Source organism: Hypanus sabinus, chromosome 12 (genome assembly GCF_030144855.1).
Source record: "Hypanus sabinus isolate sHypSab1 chromosome 12, sHypSab1.hap1, whole genome shotgun sequence".
NCBI lineage: Eukaryota > Metazoa > Chordata > Chondrichthyes > Myliobatiformes > Dasyatidae > Hypanus > Hypanus sabinus.
This window is the reverse complement of record NC_082717.1, coordinates 106,261,532-106,281,801: the sequence shown is the minus strand read 5'-3', so window position 1 is coordinate 106,281,801 and position 20,270 is coordinate 106,261,532. Positions and strand designations below refer to the sequence as shown.

The following is a 20,270-nucleotide window of genomic DNA, read 5'->3' as shown; positions in this document are numbered from 1 at the left end:
TCTGCTTACAAAGCCAGTTGACCTTGTATGTATTCCACAACAGCTGAACACCAGCTGTCCATCATATAGCTCCGCCTTGCTGTATCCAAGCAACATACAGGCTTTCGTTTCTCTCTCTCTCTCTCTCTCTCTCTCTCTCTCTCTCTTTTTAAAGGAACAGTCCATATTTAATAATCCTTCAGATCTCGCCACAACTGGCACCTGGAAGGAAAACTATCATCTGTGTTTCCTTTTAGCGTCCATGGAATAGCCTATCTGTCTCTGACTAGAGTCCCCTATTACTGCTGCCATCCTCTTCAGTTCCCTACCCTTCTGAGTTACAGGGCCACATTCAATGCCAGAGGGAAGGCCACTGTTGCTTCCCCCAGGTAGGTTGTTCCCAACAAAGTACTCAAAATGGTAGTCATCACTACCTCCTCCCATAGCTGCTGTCCGGCCTGCTGAGTTCTGCCAGCATTTTGTGTTTTTAAAATGGAATACTTGTTGTTGAGGGGGTTGACCACATGGTTTCTCTCCACTATCTGATGTTCCCCCTTTCCTCTCCTGACAGTCACTCATTTATCCATCTACTGTAGCTCCTGTCTATCACTGCTTCACTTTCCCAAACAAGCCGAAGGTCATTGAGCTGCAGCTCCAGTTCCTGAACATGGTCTCAAAGGCCATTTCAGAGACTTGGATGGCTCAGGGTCAGGAATAGCTACTTCAAGTGCCAGGCTTTAGATGTTGATCAGAGACAGAGTCACGGCTGCAGAAAAGGAGGAAGTCATGGAGGGGTTGTCTACGGAGTCTCTGTGGGTGGAAGTTAGAAACAGGAAGGGGTCAATAACTCTACTGGGTGTTTTTTATAGACCATCCAATAGTAACAGGGGCATTGAAGAGCAGATAGGGAGACAGATTCTTAAAAGGAGAAATAATAACAGGGTTGTTGTGGTGGGAGATTTTAATTTCCCAAATATTGATTGGCATCTCCCTAGAGTGAGGGGTTTAGGTGGGGTGGAGTTTGTTAGGTGTGTTCAGGAAGGTTTCTTGACACAATATGTAGATAAGCCTACAAGAGGAGAAGCTGTATTTGATCTGGTATTGGGAAATGAATCTGGTCAGATGTCAGGTCTCCCAGTGGGAGAGCATTTTGGAGATAGTGATCACAATTCTATATCTTTACCATAGCATCGGAGAGGGATAGGAACAGACAAGTTAGGAAAGCGTTTAATTGGAGTAAGGGGAAATATGAGGCTATCAAGCAGGAACTTGAAAGCATAAGTTGGAAACAGATGTTCTCAAGGAAACGAACGGAAAAAATGTGGCTAATGTTCAGGGGATATTTGCGTGGGGTTCTGAGAAGGTACGTTCCAATGAGACAGGGAAAGGATGATAGGGTACGAGATCCATGGTGCACAAAGGCTGTTGTAAATCTAGTCAAGAAGAAAAGAAGAGCTTACGAAAGGTTCAAAAAGCTAGGTAATGATAGAGATCTAGAAGATTATAAGGCTAGTAGGGAGGAGCTTAAGAATGAAATTAGGAGAGCCAGAAGGGGCCATGAGAATGCCTTGGCGGACAGGATTAAGGAAAATGCTAAGGCATTCTACAAGTATGTGAAGAGCAAGAGGATAAGATGTGAGAGAATAGGAATAGGAATGTGACAGTGGAAAAGTGTGTTTGGAACTTTAAGGTTGAATATCGTGTACAGATTTTGATAATATATTTACTTTCACCATTAAACTTAATTCATACAGCCTCTATTATAAATGGATCAGGATCGCGTGATGGCTTCTACTCACTCACATTTAATTATTTACTTTGACTGTTCTATGAAATTATTTTCCTTTTCACATTTCACGATTTCGCGGTTGGTTCTGGTGCTTTTCCTCTTGGCACCTGTTCATTGGTGAAAGAGGCCGTTCTCTGATTGGGAATGCTCATTTACCAATCAGATTAGGCGATTTACTGCCAATCAAGAGCCGCCTGCACAAAGTCAGGAAGTAGAGACGCGGTAAGAAACACATTTTTTCAGATACCTTAAAATTAGAGATTTCTTACGTTTCCAATTAACTACTTTTCCGAAAGGTCCTGATAAAAATTTACTGGACGATCTTTTAAATTTAAAACCTTTTGTTAGTGGTTCTATTACCGGTTTCTATAACTTGTTGATTGATTCTAGACAAGACTTTTTAGATAAAATAAAAAAAGCTTGGGAGGATGACCTGAATTGTCAGGAATTCTGATGATAGATGGAATAAAATTCTTAAGCGGGTTAATAAATCATCTTTCTGTGCTCGTCATTCTCTTCTACGATTTAAAGTGATTCGTAGAGCTTACATTTCTAAACAGAAGCTGTCCAGTTTTTACCCGAATGTTTCTCCACTTTGTAATAAATGCAACTCTGCTGATGCCTCTTTAATTCATATGTTTAGGTTTTGCCCTAAAATTGAAAAGTTTTAGCGGGAAGTATTTCATACCTTTTCTCAACTTTTTAGGGTCCAATTTGACCCAAATCCCCTAACTGCCTTGTTTGGTATTATTGCAAATGAAGATATAACTTTAAATACTCCTAACCTACAGGTTTTAGTTTTTACCTCTCTTTTAGCAAGAAGAGCAATCTTGTTTAAATGGAAGGAGTCTACCCCTCCTACACATCTTCAATGACTACGTGATATTATGTCTTAATTAAATTTAGAAAAGATCTGCTGCTCAGTCTTAAATTCAAAACAATCTTTTTATGATATCTGGGGACCTTTCCTAAAGTACTTTTCCAATTTATGAAGTTTAACAGTGCACAGACTTTATGTATATAAACATAAAAGATCATTCGCTTCTCTTCTTAAGCGAATTTTTTTTTCCCTAATTATCCATTATCATCCATCAGCTTTTTTGTTTGGTAGTTGGTTGGGGGTTGATTTTTTTCATGTAAACAATTTCTTTTATGATATGACCAATCTTTAAATTTTTGATTATAGAGTGGTATACCTTCTTTATGTGTTGTGCTTTAACATTTTGATCAAATTTAATTACAATATATGAATGTACACAATTTATGTTGAGATGTATCTATGTGTTGCACTCTGTAAATCTTGTTCTTTTTCTGAATAAAAATATTGTAAAAAGGAAGTAGAGACGACGGCGAAAATCTCAATTTTCAGTAAAATGAAACTCTCCGGGAATGGGAGGGAGTACGCTCTGTGCACAGATAAATGTAGATTATTTTAGGGGGTAAAAAAACGATGTAGACCAAGAGTTTAAGTTGCTTGGTGTGTACGACAGACACCCGGATCGGAAATCCCCGGACCCACCCCAGCCGGTGCTCAGCCCTTCCACAGACAATCTGAGTGGCTCTGAAAAGAGCCTTTGGGTTTCTAAATTGTCGCTTTATCTCTTTACTTGCCCTTGGGGTTGGCGGGCGCGCCGCTTTTCTTGGGCAACAACACGGCCTGGATATTGGGCAGCACCCCGCCCTGAGCGATGGTCACCCCTCCCAGCAGCTTGTTGAGCTCCTCGTCGTTGCGGACGGCCAGCTGCAGGTGTCTGGGGATGATGCGGGTCTTCTTGTTGTCCCGGGCCGCGTTACCGGCCAACTCGAGGATTTCAGCCGTCAGGTACTCGAGCACAGCGGCCAGATAGACCGGGGCTCCGGCACCCACCCGCTCAGCATAGTTACCCTTTCTCAGGAGCCTGTGAACACGGCCCACCGGGAACTGCAGTCCGGCCCGGGACGAGCGAGACTTGGGCTTGCTCTTGGCCTTTCCGGTTTTTCCTCGTCCACTCATTTTAGCCGATCTTTCACAAAGAATGAGGAAAAGATTCCGCATTCACAATTTTATAGCTTCTCGAGGACTGCGGAAGGACACTTATGATTGGTGGGGCAATGCTTTCTCCGATTGGTGATCTGGAATAACCCAATCAGCGAGCTGTCTGATTCTCCAGTGAGCAGACAGTAGCAAAAGAAGCGCGAAAAATAACTGTCACTCCCCAACAGGACATGAAATTTGAACAAACATCAAAGTATATTTATTATCAATGTACGTATACTATATATAACCTTGAGATTCATCCCATTAAAGCCAGTCACAAAACAAAGAAACGTAATAGAACCCCTTACAAAGACTGTAAATTAGAGGTAAGAGTAGAAGGGGAGTTGCATTTTTGATTGGGGAGAACATCAGGACACTACTTAGAGAGGATATTCTTTTGGGATCGTCCAGTGAGACGATATGGGTGGAACTTAGACATCAGATTAAACAGTGGTCATTGAACAGTGAACAACTGAGGTCAAGACCCAATCGCAGGGATACTCCAAAAGTTACCTCCTTCCAGTCTGAAATCAACCCACTGATTCCAGTTTGTCATCCTCGAACGAGAAAGCCTAATCACCTACTCTTGAGGGTCACAATAATCAGGAAGTCTTCAGAAGCAGCCGTGTAAATACAATGTGTTCTTAGTAAGTCTGTGGGACAGACACAGAATGTGAAGCTATACTAGTGGAGAGAGACAGACTGAGCCAAGTCACCGATTGAAGAAGGACAGAAGTGACCCATTCCGATACAGACAGGGAGGCAGAGAATTTGATGTTGTGTCCAGATGCCTGGACTGTGTCCAGTTCGAAGATAAAGTATTGTTCCTTCAAATTGTGATGAGCCTCACTAACAGTGATATCAGAGGTCACCATAGAGACTAAGATAATCTCAGCTGAAATGTTGTTTTTCTCACATTGACGCCTTTTGTAGACATTTTACAAGGTATAAAAGGCAAGTGATTTGTTTATGGGAATCTCAAACAAATCTGCTGTGTCTGTCTGTTCAACAGCATTTTGAATGCCTCCGATCCCTGAATGTGGAGAAGACGTTTGGATGACTGCACACCAATCATAGCATGGAGAACCCAAATACTTGTGCGTGTCTGTGAGTTCACAACAAGTAAATGCCACAAAGCGAATTACTCAACCATCATACCTGCTAAAACACCAGCAACTTCACATCGGGGAAGAAGATCAAATAAGCTGTGTATTTCTGACACCTCCCTCCCCTTTCTCAAGCAGCATCTTTATATACCTACCAATTTGTGTGGTAATCTTGATTACACCTCTTCCCATTCTATCTCCTGTAAAAATACTATTCCCTTTTCTCAGTTCCCTTGCCTCCTCCGAATCAGTTCCCAGGATATAGAATTGATTTCAAGGCTATCAGAGATGTCCTCTTTCTTCAAAGAATGAGGGTTCTCTCCCTTCTATTGATGCTGCCCTTACTTGCATCTCCTCCATTTCCCAAACATCCATGCTCACCCCATCTTCCCACTGCCTTAAGTGACAGAGTTCCTCTTGCCCTCACCTACCATCTCATGAGCCTACCCTTTGAACACATCATCCTCAGCAGTTTCAGCCATTTCCAAAGTGATCCTACCACTAAATATATCTTTATTCCCCGCCCCACTTTCCATAGGTATCTCTCCTTCATTGATTTCCTTCCATTCATCCCTGGCCACCACTCTCCCTCCTGGCACTTATCCCTGCAAATGTCCAAAGTTCAGAGATGACCATTCACCTCCTCCCTGACCTCAGTTCAGGGCCCCAAACATATGAGGTAACAATTCACCTGTGAACCAGCTGGGGTTGTCTACTGTACCCAGTGCTCCTGGTGCAGACTCCTCTACACTGGTGGGGCTCGTCATAAATTAGGTGACAATTCATAACGCCCATTCACAGAATGCTCCATCTGCAAAAAGCAGAGTTTCCAGTGGCCAAATATTTTAATTCCCATTTCCACACATCAGTATATGTCATCCTTTTGTGCAAAGATGAGGCCACCCTTGGGGTGGAGAAGCAACAGCTTATATTTCAGCTTGGTAGCCTCCAAATTGATGGCATGAATATTGATTTCTCCATCCAATAAAAAATATTGTTCTGTCCCCATCCTCCCTTTTTCTATTTCCTACTCTGGCCTTTTAGCATCTTTTCACCTGCCTTACACTTCCCCCTGGCTCCCTTCCCCCTTCCTTTTCTCCTATGGTCCACTCTTCTCTCCTATCAGATTCCTTACCTTTCCCACACACCTGCTTCACCTATCACCTTCCAACTAGCCCCCTTCTCCTCCTACCATCTTTTCATTCTGGCATCTTCCCCCTTTCTTCTCGGTCCTCAAGAAGGATCTTGGCTCCAAATATGAATCGTTTATTTTTTTCCATAGACACAGCTTGGCCTACTGAGTTCCTCCAGCATTTTGTGTGTATTGTTTCAGATTTCCAGTGTCTGCAGACTTCCTTGTGTTGATTTGTGTTAAATTTTTAACCACCATGGTGACTGAATCCAGTTTCAAATTCATGAGGGATTGTTAATATCAGATTTTGCAGATATTGTGGCTGCTCATCACACCCAGAACAGACCCCTGATCACTGGGCATTGGAACCCTTTGTTCTGCTGTTGCTGGCCTTAAGATAGACTGGAGTTTAACATTGTGGATCTGTGCTATTTCAAATTCAAGTGCTTAATGTCTCTACCACAGGCCCAACATACAGCAGAGAGGCCACTTCCTCCAACTGGTCCCTGCCCGTGTACCCGTTCCACATCTGCCCTTTTAAATTCATCCCTGCTGCTCACCTCTCACTCTCCCTGTGATGAGAGGTTAGAACTTGTCACCACTCTGTGAGTGAAGAAATTTCCTCTGAATCTTCTGCATGACTTTCTGCAGACTGAAAAAGATGATGAGCTCACTGTAGAATTCTTCTGAATTTCCATGATTACAGACTCAGCTATCAAATGCTCTTCATAAGCTTTTCAATTCTGCAGTCATTTTTGTGAACCTCCTTTGAACCCTCTCCGATGTCAGCATATCCGTTCTGAGATAAGGGGCCCAAAACCGCTCACTTCAAGTGAGGCCTCACCAGTACCACACTAAGACACGACATTACATCCTTGTTTTTATATTCCAGTCCTCTCTAAATGAATACTAACATCACATTTCCCTTCCCCACAGCCAGCTCAACCACAAATTAAACTTCAGGGGAACCCAGCACAAGAACTCCCAAGTCTCTTTGCACCTCAAATGTTTGAATTTTCTCACCATTTAGACCATTATCTATGTCTTCATTTATTTTACCAAAGTGCATGGCCATGCACTTTCCAACATTGTGTTCTATCTGCACGTCTTTGCCCATTCTCCTAACCTGTCCAAGTCCTTCTGTAGCCTCTCTGCTCCTCAACACTAACTGCCTCTCTCCCTATCATCCACAAACTTGTCTACAAAGTCATCCCCCAAGTCATTGACATATAATGTAAAAAGATGCGATCCCAACACAGAACCCTATGTAGCACTATTAGTAACCTGCTGCCATTTAGAAAGACTCCCTTTCTTCCCACTCTTTGCCTGCTGCCAATCAGCCAATACTCGATCCACGCTGGTACCTTTCCTGTAATACCATGGCTCTTAACTTGTTAAACAACCTCATGTGTGGTGCATTGTCAAAAGGCCTTCTGAAATCCAAGTACACAACATCAGCTGATTCTCCTTTGTCTACACAGCTTGTTATTTCCTCAAAGAATTGAACAAATTTCCCTCAAGGAAACCATGTTGACTTCAGCTTATTTTATCATGTACTTTCAAGTACCCTGAAAGCACATCCTTAACAATCAGCTCCCTAACCACTGAGCTCAGACTAATTGTCCTATAATTTACTTTGTTCTACCTCCCCTCTTTCTTGAAGATTGGAGTGACTTTGCAATTTTCCATTCCTCCGGAACCATGCTGGAATCCTCTACGCTGTCTCTCTCCGCACTGAAGGTCAATCTGTCCCCTACCTTTCCCATCTCTTTCAGCGCCTTAACTCTTTAATGTGCGATTACATTTCAAAGAAACTGGTAAACGAGGTCGGTAATTATTGGAACTGTTCTGAACACAGTCTGGGCGGTACTGTATCGGGTCACGAAGAGCACGGTTGTTACATTAAGGGTCTGGAGATTAAATTCCCATTCTTTTATGGTGTGCGCAATAACCCAATCAGAAAGCGGCTTCATTCGCCAATGAACAAAGAGCAACTAGAAAAGCGCCGAAACCTGTTTCCCGGATGGGCTGAAATTTGAAAAGCCCGCCGAAAGAGTTTTTGAACCGTTGACTGCAAGAATATGCATTGGCTCATTAATTCGATGAAGATTTATTTCACTGCAACAGCCCAAACGTTATTTAACTCTGTATATTCAATGTTTCTGGACATTTAGGTTCCAAAAACCGATCCATAGTTTATTTTCGCGGTCGGCCGGTGTACTGGCCATTTTAAACTGCGGTTTAAGGCGAGTTTGCAGCGTGAAAGAACGGGGATTCCTGCGTCTGCAGACGGTTGTGTCCCCGACTGGAAATGAGTGGGAAATTGCATCTATTAAAGTACATTCCCCATAACAGCAAAAACTGGAAACCTTCCCTGCAATACACGGCAAGAGACTCCCTGACGGCGAGGGAGTTTACCTCTGGTGTCCGCGCTGCCGTCAACCCAACGGCACCGAACTGCTCACTCTGTGTTGATCGGTTCGGGCCGTGTTAGTTTGTAGAAACCGGGATGAATTATTTACACAACACACACACAGGAGAAGGTCAGAGGGACACGGCGTGCAGTTAACACAAAAGTTGAGTGAATAGGAAATGACAGCCCTTTCCACTGCTGAGTTAATGGCTCTGAAAAGAGCCTTTTGTTGTGCTTGGTGCCGAGGCCGGATTCAGGCGCGCTCCCCACGGATGCGGCGGGCCAGCTGGATGTCCTTGGGCATGATGGTGACTCGCTTGGCGTGGATGGCGCACAGGTTGGTGTCCTCGAAGAGCCCCACCAGGTAAGCTTCACTGGCCTCCTGCAGGGCCATGACGGCCGAGCTCTGGAAGCGCAGGTCGGTCTTGAAGTCCTGAGCGATCTCCCGCACCAGGCGCTGGAAGGGCAGTTTGCGGATGAGCAGCTCGGTGGATTTCTGGTAGCGCCGGATCTCCCTCAGAGCCACGGTGCCGGGCCGGTAGCGATGGGGCTTCTTCACTCCGCCCGTGGCTGGAGCGCTTTTCCGCGCCGCTTTGGTGGCCAGTTGTTTGCGGGGAGCTTTCCCTCCGGTCGATTTGCGCGCCGTTTGCTTGGTCCGGGCCATTCTCTTTCAGCAGTCCGAGTACTGGGATTGGAATGTCGAGTCTACGTTCGGGACTGGTTTTTAAAGGGTTGATAAAGGCCGCCCATATCCCTCTAATTGGTTGTAAGGGAAATGTCCATTACAAGATCCCAGCGTTGCGATTGGCTGTGTTTTCCTTCGTAGGTTTGAAGTTCGCGGGGGAGGGGAGGAAGTGGTGGGGAATGTTACCTGTGACCAAATATGGAAACTGGTGAAAAGGGCAGAATTCAGCCAATCAGACTGCAGTGAGTGCAGTTCAATTTCAAATTGCCGCCAATTTCAAGAGCAACCAGGTTTCTTATAATAAATAGAATCATCAATTATCAGATTTCACCTTCATTTAAATCACAAACGAGAAAATCTGCAGATGCCGGAAAGTCAAGTAACACGCACATACTGAATGCAGAGCGAACAAGAGGAAATCTGCAGATGCTGGAAATTCAAACAACATACAAAATGCTGGTGGAACACGGCAGACCAGGCAGTATCTATAGAGAGATGCGATGTCGACGTTTCGGGCCGAGACCCTTTGACAGGCCCCAAGAGTGGACATCGCTTCTCCCTGTAGATGCTGCCTAGCTTGCTGTGTTCTATCAGCATTTTGTGTGTGTTGTTACTAAATGCAGGTCAGGAAAAGAGTACAGTCGACATTTCGGGCCTGGAAAAAATGTGGAGTTAGAAAGTGGGAGAGAGGAGGAAGAACTACAAGATGTGAAATCTGGAGGGGAAAAATAGAGAGCTGGGAAGTTGATGGATTAAAGAGATACAGGGCTGGAGAAGGATGGGATTGGATAGAAGGACAGAAGGCCGTGGAATAAGGGAAGGGGAAGGATGGGCAGCTTACAAGGAGATAAAGTGAGAGAGGGAAATGGGAATGGGGAGTGATGAAAAGAGGCGGGAAGTTTGAGAAATCGATGTTCATGCCATCAACTTGGTGGCTATCTAGACCCCTGCCTCTAGCCAAGCCTCTAGACCCCAGCCTCTAGCCAAGCCTCAAGACCCCAGCCTCTAGCCAAGCCTCAAGACCCCAGCCTCTAGCCAAGCTTCTAGACCCCTTCCTCTAGCCAAGCCTCAAGCAAGCCTCTAGACCCCTTCCTCTAGCCAAGCCTCAAGACCTCAGCCTCTAGCCAAGCCTCAAGACCCCAGCCTCTAGCCAAGCCTCAAGACCCCAGCCTCTAGCCAAGCCTCAAGCAAGCCTCTAGACCCCGGCCTCTAGCCAAGCCTCTAGCCAAGCTTCTAGACCCCTTCCTCTAGCCAAGCCTCAAGACCTCAGCCTCTAGCCAAGCCTCAAGCAAGCCTCTAGACCCCGGCCTCTAGCCAAGCCTCTAGGCCCCTTCCTCTAGCCAAGCCTCAAGATCATCTCTGAACTCCACGGTCTCCACACTTTGTCCTGTCCTTTAGCTTGTCCTGTCCTGCCCCCAGCACTTCAGTGCCTGCGTCCTGTATTTGGGTCCAGTCTCACGTCCCCCTATGACAAACATATCTTTAACTCCCCTCCTCTGCTTTCCACAGGGATTGCTCCTGCCACTATTCCCTTGTCCATTCTTTCTTCCCACCAATTTCCCTCCCGGCACTTATCCCTGCAAGCAGCCTAAACAACCTGCCATACACCTCCCTGTCACTTCAATTCAGGGCCACAGGCAGTCCTTCCAGGTGAGGCAACACTTCACCTGTGAATCTGTTCAGGTCATCTATTGTGTCTGGTACTCCCGATGTGGCCTCCTCTATATTGCTGAGACCCATCATAAATTGGGGGACCACTTCCACATCATCCACCACAAGCAGGATTTCCCGGAGGCCAAACACTTCAACTCTGATTCGCATTCCTGTACCACCATGTCAGTCCATGGCCACCTCTTGTGCCAAAATGAGGCCACCACCAGGGTGAAGGAGCAACACTTTATATTCTGAGTAACCTCCAACCTGATGGCATGTATATCGATTTCTCCTTCTGGTAAACAAATTCTTCTCCTTCCTTCCTCTCTTTCCCACTCTGACCTTTTACCTTTTCTCACCTGCCTATTACTTTCCCTCCCCCTTCCCTTTCTGCTGTGGTACCCTCTCCTCTCCTATCAGATTCCTTCTTCTCCGGCCTTTGACCTTTGACACCCGCCTGGCTTCATCTTTCACCTTCCAGCTAGCCTCCTTTCCCTGCTCCAACCTTTTCATTATGAAATCTTCCCCCTTCCTTCTCAGTCCTGAAGAAGGCATCTCAGCCCGAAACACTGTCTATTCACTTCCAAAGATGCTGCCTGATCTGTTGAGTTCCTCCAGCATGTTGTGTGTTTTGCTCTGGATTTCTAGCATCTGCAGAATTTCTTCTGTTTAACAGAAATAACCTTCTGCACTAAAAGCTACCTTCCCTTGTTGTACCACTCCAAGCTTATCTGTTTAAGCTAGATTTTTCCAACGTGTGATCCCTTTCAATTGAGCTGATGTTAGAAATGGTTTTATTTCCTCTATCATCCTTGACTTTAAGTTCTGAACTGAGAGCTGGTGAAAGCCAAATGTGTACAGTCAGTTATCGGAACGCTGTCCCTTGACTGTGACAGTTTCAGCAAACCAAGGCTTAGTGGATGAGGTAGTGGACTTGCCACTGTGTTCAAAGAACATTTTAGGTGCAATCTACAGCCTGTCAAAATTTTTTCAAGTTTTGAAGTATAATATGTTTAAAATTTGTGGGAAAGATCCTTTCAGATACAGAGGTAAAATTTATTACTCTCCTAAATCCAATGCCTGTTTTCTCTCTGATTTCTCAGAATTCTTTTCTTCTATTATATTGAACCAGGGCAGGATTGTCATCACTGGTGATTTCAATATTCATATTAATGATCTCTTAAATGTGAACTTTATGAATTAATGAGCGTACAAGACAGCCTGGATCTTACCCAGCATGTTACTGAGCCCACCCACTGCCTTGGTAATACTCTTGATTCAGTAACAACAAAAGGGTTAAATATTATTAATGTCTCTCTGTCTGATACCACTATCTCTGATCATTTTTGTGTGGTTTTTGATACTTTGCTGCCTGGAACAAATACCTCAAAAGAATTTACAGTTAAAAAATTGTTTCTTGGTGCTGCAACATTATTTAAATTTTATTAAGCTGCCTCATTTATCTGGACCATGTCACCTCAGCTGCTCAGCAAATGAAATGGTTGATTCTTTCAACAATAACTTGGCATTTAGATAACTTAACATTTAGATGAAGGCATTGAGAATAACATCAGCAAGTTTGCTGATGATACTAAGCTGGGTGGCAGTGTGACATGTGATGAGGATGTTAGGAGAATTCAGGGTTACTTGGATAGGCTGAGTGAGTGGGCAGATACTTGGCAGATGACGTTTAATGTGAATAAGTGTGAGGTTATCCACTTTGGGAGTAAGAACAGGAAGGCAGATTATTATCTGAATGGTGTAGAGTTAGGTAAGGGAGAAATACAAAGAGATCTAGGAGTCCTTGTTCATCAGTCACTGAAGGTGAATGAGCAAGTGCAGCAGGCAGTGAAGAAGGCTAATGGAATGTTGGCCTTTATTACAAAGGGAATTGAGTATGAGAGCAAGGAAATCCTCTTCCATTTGTACAGGGCCCAGGTGAGACCACACCTGGAGTATTGTGTACAGTTTTGGTCTCCAGGGTTAAGGAAGGACATCCTGGCTGTAGAGGAAGTGCAGCGTAGATTCACGAGGCTAATTCCTGGGATGTCCGGACTGTCTTATGCAGAGAGGTTAGAGAGACTGGGCTTGTACACGCTGGAATTAAGGAGATTGAGAGTGGATCTGATTGCAACATATAAGATTATTAAGGGGTTGGACAAGATAGAGGCAGGAAATATGTTCCAGATGCTGGGAGAGTCCAATACCAGAGGGCATGGTTTGAGAATTAGGTCATTTAGGACAGAGTTAAGGAAAAACTTCTCCTCCCAGAGAGTTGTGGGGGTCTGGAATGCACTGCCTCAGAAGGCAGTGGAGGCCAATTCTCTGGATGCTGCCACCCAGCTTAGTATCATCAGCAAACTTGCTGATGTTATTCTCAATGCCTTCATCTAAATCGTTGACGTAAATTGTAAACAGCTGCCGTCCCAATACTGAGCCCTGTGGCACCCCACTAGTCACCACCAGCCATTCCGAGAAACACCCACTCATCGCTACCCTTTGCTTTCTATCTGCCAACCAGTTTTCTATCCATGTCAATACCCACCAATCTCCTATGTGGGACCTTATCAAATGCCTTCTGAAAATTGAGGTACACTACATCCACTGGATCTCCCTCGTCTAACTTTCTGGTTACATCCTCGAAAAACTCCAATAGATTAGTCAAACATGATTTACCCTTGGTAAATCCATGCTGGCTCAGCCAATCCTATCACTGCTATCTAGATATGCCACAATTTCATTTTTAATAATGGACTCTAGCATCTTCCCCACCACCGATGTCAGTCTGACAGGTCGATAGTTCTCTGTTTTCTCCCTCCCTCCTTTCTTAAAAAGTGGGATAACATTAGCCATTCTCCAATTCTCAGGAACTGATCCTGAATCTAAGGAACATTGGAAAATGATTATCAATGCATCCGCAATTTCCAGGGCCACCTCCTTTAGTACCCTAGGATGCAGACCATCTGGACCTGGGGATTTGTCGGCCTTCAGTCCCATCAGTCTACTCATCACCGTTTCCTTCTTAATGTCAATCTGTTTCATTTCCTCTGTTACTGTACGTCCTTGGCCCATCCATACATCTGGGAGATTGCTTGTGTCTTCCTTAGTGAAGACAGAGCTAAAGTACTTATTAAATTCTTCTGCCATTTCTCTGTTTCCCATAACAATTTCACCCAATTCATTCTTCAAGGTCCCAACATTGTTCTTAACTATCTTCTTTCTCTTCACATACCTAAAAAAGCTTTTGCTATCCTCCTATATATTCCTGGCTAGCTTGCGTTCGTACCTCATTTTTTCTCCCCGTATTGTCTTTTTAGTTAAGTTCTGTTGTTCCTTAAAAATTTCCCAATCATCTGTCCTCCCACTCACCTTAGCTCTGTCATACTTCCTTTTTCTTAATGCTATGCAATCTCTGACTTCCTTTGTGAACCACTGTGGACCCTTTCCCCCCTTTGAATCCTTCCTTCTCCGGGGGATGAACTGATTTTGCACCTTGTGCATTATTCCCAAGAATACCTGCCATTGCTGTTCCACTGTCTTTTCTGCTAGGATATCCAGCTCCTCCCTCATGGCTCCTTTGTTCAACTGCAACACTGACACCTCCGAGCTGCCCTTATCCTTCTCAAATTGCAGATAAAAGCTTATCCTATTGTGATCACTACCTCCTAATGGCTCCTTCACTGTGAGATTGCTTATCAAATCCTGTTCATTACATAACACTAAATCCAGAATAGTCTCGTCCCTGGTCGGCTCTCGTACAAGCTGTTCCAAGAATGCATCCCGTAGGCACTCTACAAACTCCCTATCCTGTGGTCCAGCACCAACCTGATTCTCCCAGTTCACCTGCATGTTGAAATTCCCCATAACTACTGTAACATAACCTTTGCCACATGCCAATGTTAACTCCCTATTCAACTTGCACCCAATATCCATGCTACTGTTTGGTGGCCTATAGACAACACCAATTTGGGTCCTTTTTCCCTTACTGTTCCTCAATTCTATCCACACAGACTCCACTTCTCCTGATCCTATGTCCCCCCTTGCAAAGGACTGAATCTCATTCCTCACCAACAGGGCCACCCCACCCCCTCTGCCCACATTTCTGTCCCTACGATAGCACGTATACCCTTGTACATTCATTTCCCAGGTCTGATCTCCCTGCAGCCATGTCTCCGTTATCCCAACAACATCATAGTTACCCATTCGCACCTGGGCTTCAAGCTCATCCGCCTTATTTCTGACACTTCGTGCATTCAGATATAGAATTTTTAGCCCATTTCTCCTCTCTCTGTTTGAAACTCTGCCTATTGTGCTTAACCCAGCTCCCCAAAATCCCATTGGGCTATACGCCCCTAGAATTTTGTTATCCTTCCTAAATTTACTTATTCTTTCTGCACATTTAACTCCATGATCCATCAGACCATCCCTCTGTACATGTGTCCTCCTTATCACTTGTATCCTCCTTATCACCTTTCCTTTTAATAACACTTTTTAATCGTTTTGGAACTGAGGATACTAATTGTAGTAGATTTGCAATTGGAAATTTTGTCCATTCTTGCTTGATATAAGACTTCAGCTGCTCAACAGTCCGTGGTCTCCGTTGACTCCTCTTCATGATGTGCCATACATTTTCAATAGGAGGTAGATCTGGACTGGCAGCAGGCCAGTCAAGCACACGCACTCTGTGTCTACAAAGCCACGCTGTTGTAGCCCGTGCAGAATGTGGTCTGGCATTGTCCTGCTGAAATAAGCATGGACGTCCCGGGATGAGACATCGCCTTGATGGCAAAATATGTCTCTCTAAAATCCTAATAGACGCCTCAGAGTCAATGGTACTTTCACATACATGCAACTCACACATGCTGTGGGCACTGATGCACCCCCATACCATCACAGATGCTGGCTTTTGCACCTTTCGCTGATAACAATCAAGATGGTCATTTTCATCTTTGGCACGGAGAACTTGACGCCCGTTTTTTCCGAAAACTAGCTGAAATGTGGACTCATCTGACCACAGCACATGATTCCACTGTCTTTCGGTCCATCTGAGATGAGCTCGGGCCCAGAGAACTCACCAGCATTTCTGCATAGAGTTGATGTATGGCTTCCTCCTTGCGTAATACATTTTCAAGTTGCATTTCTGGATGCAGCGACAGACTGTGTTAAGTGACAATGGTTTTCCGAAGTACTCCCGAGCCCAGGTGGCTATAATTGTCACAGTAGCACGATGGTTTCTTAGGCAGTGCCGCCTGAGGGCTCGAAGATCACGCGCATTCAACAGTGGTTTCCGACCTTGCCCTTTATGCACTGAGATGTCTCTGAATTCTCTGAATCTTTTCACAATATTATGTACTGTAGATGTTGAAAGACCTAATTTCTCTGCAATCTTGCATTGGGAAATGTTCCTTTTGAACTGACTAACAATTCTCTCACGAATTTTGGCACAAAGGGGTGAGCCACGACCCATCCTTGCTTGCAAAGACTGAGCCTTTGATGGATGCTACTTTTACACCCAGTCATGATACCTCACCTGCTACCAATTAGCCTGCTTAATGTGGAGTCTTCCAGACCAGTGTTACTTGAATATTCTGTGCACTTTTCAATTTTATTTTAACTCTGTCCCAACTTTTGTTGAGTGTGTTGCAGCCATCAAATTCTAAATTTGTGTATATTTACAAAATACAATTAAGCTGATCAGTAAAACTATTGAAAATAATTTCGTTTACTTTTGTCATATAAATAAAGGTTCACGTGAATTGACATATCACAGACTTTTGTTTTTATTGCATTTTGGAAAATATCCCAACTTTTCTGGAAATGGGGTTTGTATTATCAGTTGTTCTTTACATCCTTTCATACCCTTACAGCACCCCTTCCACTCTTCTGTAAGTATATTGTGGTTATCTAAGTGAGTGGCGATTATTTACAAGATGTTACAATTTTATATATAGTTTGTAAACAGGATGATACTGATGCACTCGAACCGGCTCACAAAACGGTGCACTCCGACAGGGAGGCCGGTCCCAAAAAGGGTGTCAGGCCTTCTTCACCAGCAAGGGGAAAAGCCCGCGTGCAGGAAGGGACTGTGAATATGCACCCCCTACAGCATTCCTGCCTGGGGAGGGCGGAAATGGGAAGGCTTAAAAGCGAAGCTGTGAAGTTTGAATAAAGCTTTAGCTCAACTGCAATTCACTGTCTGTGTGTCGTTATTCCAGCGCTGTGTGTAGCACACCGCTACAATACCTAGATGGGTCAGATGTGATTTCTTCTTTAGGTAAGTGAAAGGTTTTATCCTCTGTCAAAAAATTTTCAGGATTTTTAATAATATTGTTGATCTGCATCAATAGGTATAGATGAAGGCAAGTACATTTTACACTAATAATTCTGAATATTATCATTGCTGGTATTTTTCCAGTTGTGGGTTTTTTTAGTAATCATTTTTAGCATATCCATTGTAACTTCTCAATGTCTTCAGTTGTGTGGGTGCACTCTTTTTCTTCCCTAGTCCAATTTGCTTTTTGATTGTGTGTCACCCTGTTTGATCAGAGATTAGATCAAAAGTTCATTATCTCTGTGCTTGTTGGTAATTCTGTGCTTTGATGCATCAAATTCAGCTTCAATGTACTGTATAAACCTTTTTCATTGTTCCTGAACAGATGATTTTTTTTTTTGTCCAGCACATTTCATGTATCTATTTGTATGGACCAAGCTTTTGTTTTAGTGTATCTATAAATTCTACAAAGTTTTGTTAGGTTCATCATTTCTTGTATGGATCTTATACTTCCTTAGTATTTCATTAGCTTTTCTCTTAACTTTTTGCTTGGCTTATCCGTTTATTAGGTGGGTTATTTCTGCTCTTAAGGTTTCAATTTTGTTTCTTATTGTCTTGTGTAATGTCCTGTGGATGTAGTCTGGATCACTGAAGGGAGTAAAGGGAGATAACTGGTTGTAAGATCAGGGAATTGAGACAAGGTGGACTGATATAGAAGAGGAGTTGAGACGTTGTGCCGATTGGCCATGGTATGGAATTGTGGGCCAGGCCTGAGGGTCCTATGACCAACTCCTGCCCCTGTGGTAGTGTGTGTGCACGGGGCTTCACGACACCTTACGATCACACATCAGCAGCGGATTGTACTGACACAACCATTTCCAACCCCTGTAGCTGTAGAGCCACAGGACTTCCAACTCCCCACACGGTATAGATGTAATTGTCGCCACCAGACCACTGTAGTGTGAGGACCCAGAACGATACAACATCCAGAACTGTACTGCAAGGACTCAGAATGTACAGACCACAATCCTACAGCTCCAGTCACGGTAAACCCCCACAGTACACTGTACAGAAAGAGTTAACAGTACACAACACAGACAATGAACTTTACAACATCACATCCTTCACCATAAGGACACAGAACTCTCCACACTGTGGAGTGAACACAAAGACCTGTACTACACCATTAAACAGCAGTACAAACCCAGCACTTCAAGGACAGAGACCTGGTTAAACTCTGTCATGGGACTGAAATTCATGGATCTGATCCGAAAAGAGCAAGGAAACTACTTCCCCTGGTGGGAGAGTACAGAACGAGAAAGAGTGGCCTAAAATTAGAGCTGGGGTGTGCAGTGGAGTTGTGGGGAGCTCCTATCCCACGCACTGATGTCAATCCATTTGCAGAGCTGACATGAGCATGGGAAGCGGAAACAACCTATTTTAATGTACCGGTGAAGCAGATGGACTTTGAATTACCTCAGTTGAAAACACGGCCTTTCAGAGGACAGCATGTTAACGTGGATAAACCTACAGGATCAGGCGCACATCTGTCACTCTTTGTTTCATGAAGGGTTTTGTGACCTATTTACAACGTTCACAAAGTTCCCAATGGCTCCTCTGATTGACAGCTCCCTTTTTTCTCAGCTGATTTACTATCACGTGATACCCGCGATTGCCCACCCTTTGCGTGCTGATGTCACAGAGGGCCCACTCTTCACTGACGTAGGTTCCCTGGCAGATTTTTTATATGCTGTGTAATGAACTTTGTTTTTCCATAAAAAAAGTTAAACATGGTGTCTATCCATTTACAGATTTTTAAAATCAACGTGTAAGGAGTTACATATATTAGCCTGGAAGGACCTTCTGCTTTAGAAAGCAAAACCTGGCCTTTCAAAGATAAGCAACGCACACACAAAATGCTGGCGGAACGCAGCTGGCCAGGCAGCATCTGTAACGAACACATTAGCCCTGACGAAGGGTCTTGGCCCGAAACGTCAACTGTACTTCTCCCTATAGATGCTGCCTGGCCTGCTGCATTCCACTAGCATTTTGTGTGTGTTGTTGTTTGAATTTCCAGCATCTGCAGATTTCCTCGTGTTTGCGTTTTCAAAGATAAATCCCTTTGAAGCCACTGGTTTAATCTTTTTTTGGTTTTGACTATGAGGTTGAAAATCATCCACACACCTTATGCATTCATTTTTAACAATAGTTATCCCCAAATATGTGACTTTGTCTTTTACTGGAAAATTATTAACTATAGATTGAGTGCAACTTTTAAGAGGAAACAATTCACATTTGTGAATATTTAAACAGAGGCCTAAGGCTTTGGAAAAAAAAAACAGAAATACAATTTAAAGCCAATGAAATTTCAGAAACATCATTTAAAAAAGAGTCATATCATCTGCAACCTGACTAATCAGAAAATTGAAATTTTCTTGATTTTGAGTCTTAATAACACTTTTTTAAATTAGTTGGATTAAACAATTTTTACGTAATCCTATTTCTATATGGAATTGTTTTCCTACTTTTGTCTTTTCCCAGGTTGGTGGGTTGAACTTTTTTCTTTTAGGTAATTACAAAATAGACAAAGTTCCTCTCCGTTTATCCCGGTTTCATAAACAGATGCTTTTATCTTGGCCTTTGATTTAAAAACACAATTTTTCTCCTTATAGTTAATTTGTCTGGAATAACCACAACATAACTTATAAGAATAAATCTTAGTTTTATAAAGGTTGGTCTGATAATTATATTTTGTTAGTTAAACAGTTATTTAATTCAAGCGGTACTTTATTGAGTTATACTGAGTTTTTATCCACCTTTGAATTTCCTGTGACTCCAGAAGAATTTGCTGTTGTTACAGATGCAATTCCCTGTGGTGTAATTATGTTGTTTAGAAATACATCATATTTGGTAGTTGAATTACCCAACTTAGATCCATCCAGTACAGCTGTAGGAAAGATTTGTTTTCCTCCATGTTTTTAAAAAAATAATAGAAGTATTAGAAGTTTGTTTCAAAAAGACATTACTTCTATTCCGACAGCTGTTAGTTTTTGGAATAGTCACTTAGGGAATCTGAGGTGGAGGAGTATTTAGGGCTTATTTAATACATTTTTATTGAGGAATAAATTTTTTAAAATTTCATTTACAATTATACATAGATATTATCCAACCAATGTTTATTTGACAAGGTTTAATTCTGATATTGAAACTAACTGTTCTTTTTGT

General features: G+C 43.3%; 2 protein-coding genes across 2 annotated transcripts in view; both read right to left on the bottom strand.

Annotated features, from left to right (window-relative positions):
* The window catches only part of LOC132403264 (histone H2AX-like), a 28,903-nt gene extending 25,138 nt beyond the window's left edge, over nt 1-3,765 (bottom strand). Inside the window, exon 1 of the mRNA XM_059986692.1 lies at nt 3,380-3,765. Coding sequence (XP_059842675.1) covers nt 3,380-3,761 — 382 coding nt within the window. The 5' untranslated portion in view covers nt 3,762-3,765. The remainder of the gene's footprint in view (nt 1-3,379) is intronic.
* A 2,936-nt stretch (nt 3,766-6,701) lies between these two features.
* Nucleotides 6,702-9,212, bottom strand: LOC132403242 (histone H3). The gene has a single exon (XM_059986670.1). It carries the CDS (start codon nt 9,098-9,100, stop codon nt 8,690-8,692), a length of 411 nt encoding a protein of 136 aa, XP_059842653.1. The 5' UTR covers nt 9,101-9,212; the 3' UTR covers nt 6,702-8,689.
* Between the last annotated feature and the right edge of the window lie 11,058 nt (nt 9,213-20,270).

Excerpts from the sequence above, each read along its gene's own strand:
- LOC132403242 (XM_059986670.1), bottom strand. The coding sequence starts at position 9,100 with ATGGCCCGGACCAAGCAAACGGCGCGCAAATCGACCGGAGGGAAAGCT.